Here is a 2,821-nt window from a genome sequence, read left to right on the forward strand (position 1 = left end):
ATAACCTACTATTATGCCCCAATCTCAACAGCAGGGGGCAAGACATGTCCCAACGAAAAATGTCCTCCCCCGACTGCCTTCTGCCCTGCTTCGTCCTCCTCGCCCTCAGCACCAGTCCTGTCTGACTCACCTCCCTCCTCCCCTGTGGACTCCTCCTCCGCTCCCTTGCTCTCAGGCCCTCTTTCTCCCGCGCTGCACCCCTCAGATTCCGCACCCCTGTCCCCCCGTCCTCTCCTCCTCCTCCTCCCCTGGCTGGGGGCCCGGCCCGGGGCGCTGGCCAAGTACCGGGACCTTTACCTGGAGCAGGACATGGATGTCCTGATAGTGGAGAGCGCCGTCATGCACTTCTTGTGGCCTCGCTGGGGGCTGGAGTACGGCCTCGAGGTGCTGAAGGTTCTGGAGGAGCCACCGTTCTCGGGACGTCCCATCGTGGTCCACGCCTGCTCCATCGGGGGCTACACTTTCACCCAGGTGCTCACCCACATGGTCCAGGGGCCGAAGAATGACACCAGCCTGGCCCAGAGGGTGATAGGACATGTCTATGACAGCATGGTGGTTGGCACACTGGAGCACATGGCGACAGGTGAGTGAGAGTGAGACTGATTGATCTCCCATGGATCCACTGGGTCTCGGGTTGCTTTTGTGTGGGATATGTGCGTAAGACCTTTAAATAATTCATTCCCCAGCAGCTGAGCTACTATTCACATGTGTCATGAGTCTAGGACAGCGGTTCCCAATCCAACCTTTCCCCACTCATGGCCCACTTGAAAATCTCAAAAATGTTCGCTGCCCACATGCGTGTGTAAACAGTACGGAGGCCAAATAATGTGTTCTCAGAGCACTTCTTTTTTTATTTATTTTAATGATAAAAGGAGCTGTCCATCAGCGCCACACAGAAATCAGAAACTAAAAGTGAGGGGGTGTCTGCTATAGGCTAATTAACAAATAATTACAAATTAAATAACAGTATCATTCAACAATGGATAAATGCATTCTACATAATAATAAATATATATATTTGTTCATTTTCCTCTTCACGAAGATCGTAATGTTTTTCAAATGATTTTGCGGCTCACTTGCAATAACCTCAGGGCCCACCAGTGGGTCTCGGCCCACAGTAGTGATGTGATGTTCGCGAACGATCCAAATCTATTGAACGGCTGGCTCTTTGCTATGAATGAAGGGAACCGAGTCCTACTTGAGAGCCGTTCATTTTAATGTTGTGGCCAAATTTCACTGCCTGCCACTCCCCACCACACACACAGGGTAGACCTCCCTCCCTCCCTCTGCAAGTCTGCTGAGCAGGGAGGATAGGTGCACTCGTTAATTGCTACTGGCGCATGCTGTAACTGACCTGGGTGGGCAGACTCAGCTTAATATCCAAACGGGCTACGCCGCGGAGTGCATCTGCCGACTTTCTGGGCAGCGAAGTGTTGCATGAATTGCATTCAAGGAAAAACAACTTTATTTACACAACACATTTATAGAAGAGTAATTTAATGCTGCTGCAGTCCACTGATGCAAAATGAAATAGTGGTGAGTCTAAGATCAAATCTGATCCAAATCGTACCATATCATTATCCTAGAAATGATAAACAGTAGTGCCTGCCTATTTTGAACGGCTCAGAAAGGAACGGAGCCATAAGATCCGGCTCCCTTCAAAGAGAGATAATTCCCATCACTAGCCCACAGGTTGGGAATGGCTTAGTCTGGCAGTAGCCAGCTGTACTGTAGATAGATATCTACATCTGGTCACACCCTCCGTCGTTGAAAGTGATGAGGTAAGACGTTGGGTGACGTCTGACCACGTGAGACTAGGAATGGCTGGTCTAGGAACTCTTTTAGCCAACATGTTTCTGCTTGTACTAGACGCTGCTTGCCATTATTTACAATGAATCTGCAAATAGCAACCCTCTGATTCACCCTCACTCCTCTCTCTTGTTGTTCGTCAGGTCTTGGCAAGACTCTGGTGCCCCGTTTGGAGGCCTTGGTCAAATATGCTGCCATGTTTTACTTCTGGCTCTTCAAAACCCACACAGCAGACTACTACAGCCGCAGCATCGACGTGTTCCACAACAGCCCAGTCACAGCGCCGGCGCTCTTCTTCTTCTGCGAAAATGACGCTCTGTGCGACCCGGTGGCCATGGAGAGCGTTATGGAGCTGTGGAGGGACAGGGGCGTGGCCGTGCAGGGCAGGAAGTGGAAGGAGTCACTGCATGCGGGCCACATGCGATGCCACCCAGAGGACTACCACTCTACACTGGAGAAATACTTGAACTCGCTGCCTATCCCCTCCCTCAAGGCTAAAATGTAAGGGACTGGGAGAGGAAGTGACTTGCGTGACTCATCATTTCAGAGAAGGCTGTTTTGATGGTTTTGTCTTGCACCAATGAATGTTGGAGAGGGAAAGAGGCAGTATCTCTTTTCTCCAATCTATTTTACATTTTTTATTATGCTTTTATCCAGATGTATTTCCCCAACATGGGAACTACCTACGAAAACAGCACCGGGGACTTTCAATGGCAACATGTGTAAAATTGGAATCTAATCTCTATTTTTGAATTGCTACTGTCTGTCCTAGATAATCCATCTGCATTAATTCGTCTGTGGTATCTACCTATGTATTTCATAGCAACTGTTCCTCTGTACCAATTCAAATTCTTATTTTATGTGTTTACATGTTGGATTTCCCTGGTTGCAAAACTAGTTGCATGTATTTAACTTTGTCAGTAAAATGATAAAAAAAAATGCACGTGCATGCACACACACACACACACACACACACACACACACACACACACACACACACACACACACACAC

At 48.6% G+C, this 2,821-nt stretch overlaps 1 protein-coding gene across 2 annotated transcripts in view; it reads left to right on the forward strand.

The window, feature by feature from the left end:
- The window catches only part of LOC310792549 (transmembrane protein 53-like), a 3,638-nt gene extending 817 nt beyond the window's left edge, over window positions 1-2,821 (forward strand). For both annotated transcript variants that reach the window (XM_083654241.1, XM_083654242.1), the window contains exons 2-3: window positions 1-583; window positions 1,953-2,821. The exon at window positions 1-583 is cut by the window's left edge and continues 67 nt beyond it. In XM_083654241.1, the coding sequence (XP_083510367.1) occupies window positions 1-583; window positions 1,953-2,314 (945 nt within the window). In that variant the 3' untranslated portion in view covers window positions 2,315-2,821. The remainder of the gene's footprint in view (window positions 584-1,952) is intronic.

This window comes from Poromitra crassiceps (assembly GCF_964638095.1).
Source record: "Poromitra crassiceps genome assembly, chromosome: 2".
Classification (NCBI taxonomy): domain Eukaryota; kingdom Metazoa; phylum Chordata; class Actinopteri; order Beryciformes; family Melamphaidae; genus Poromitra; species Poromitra crassiceps.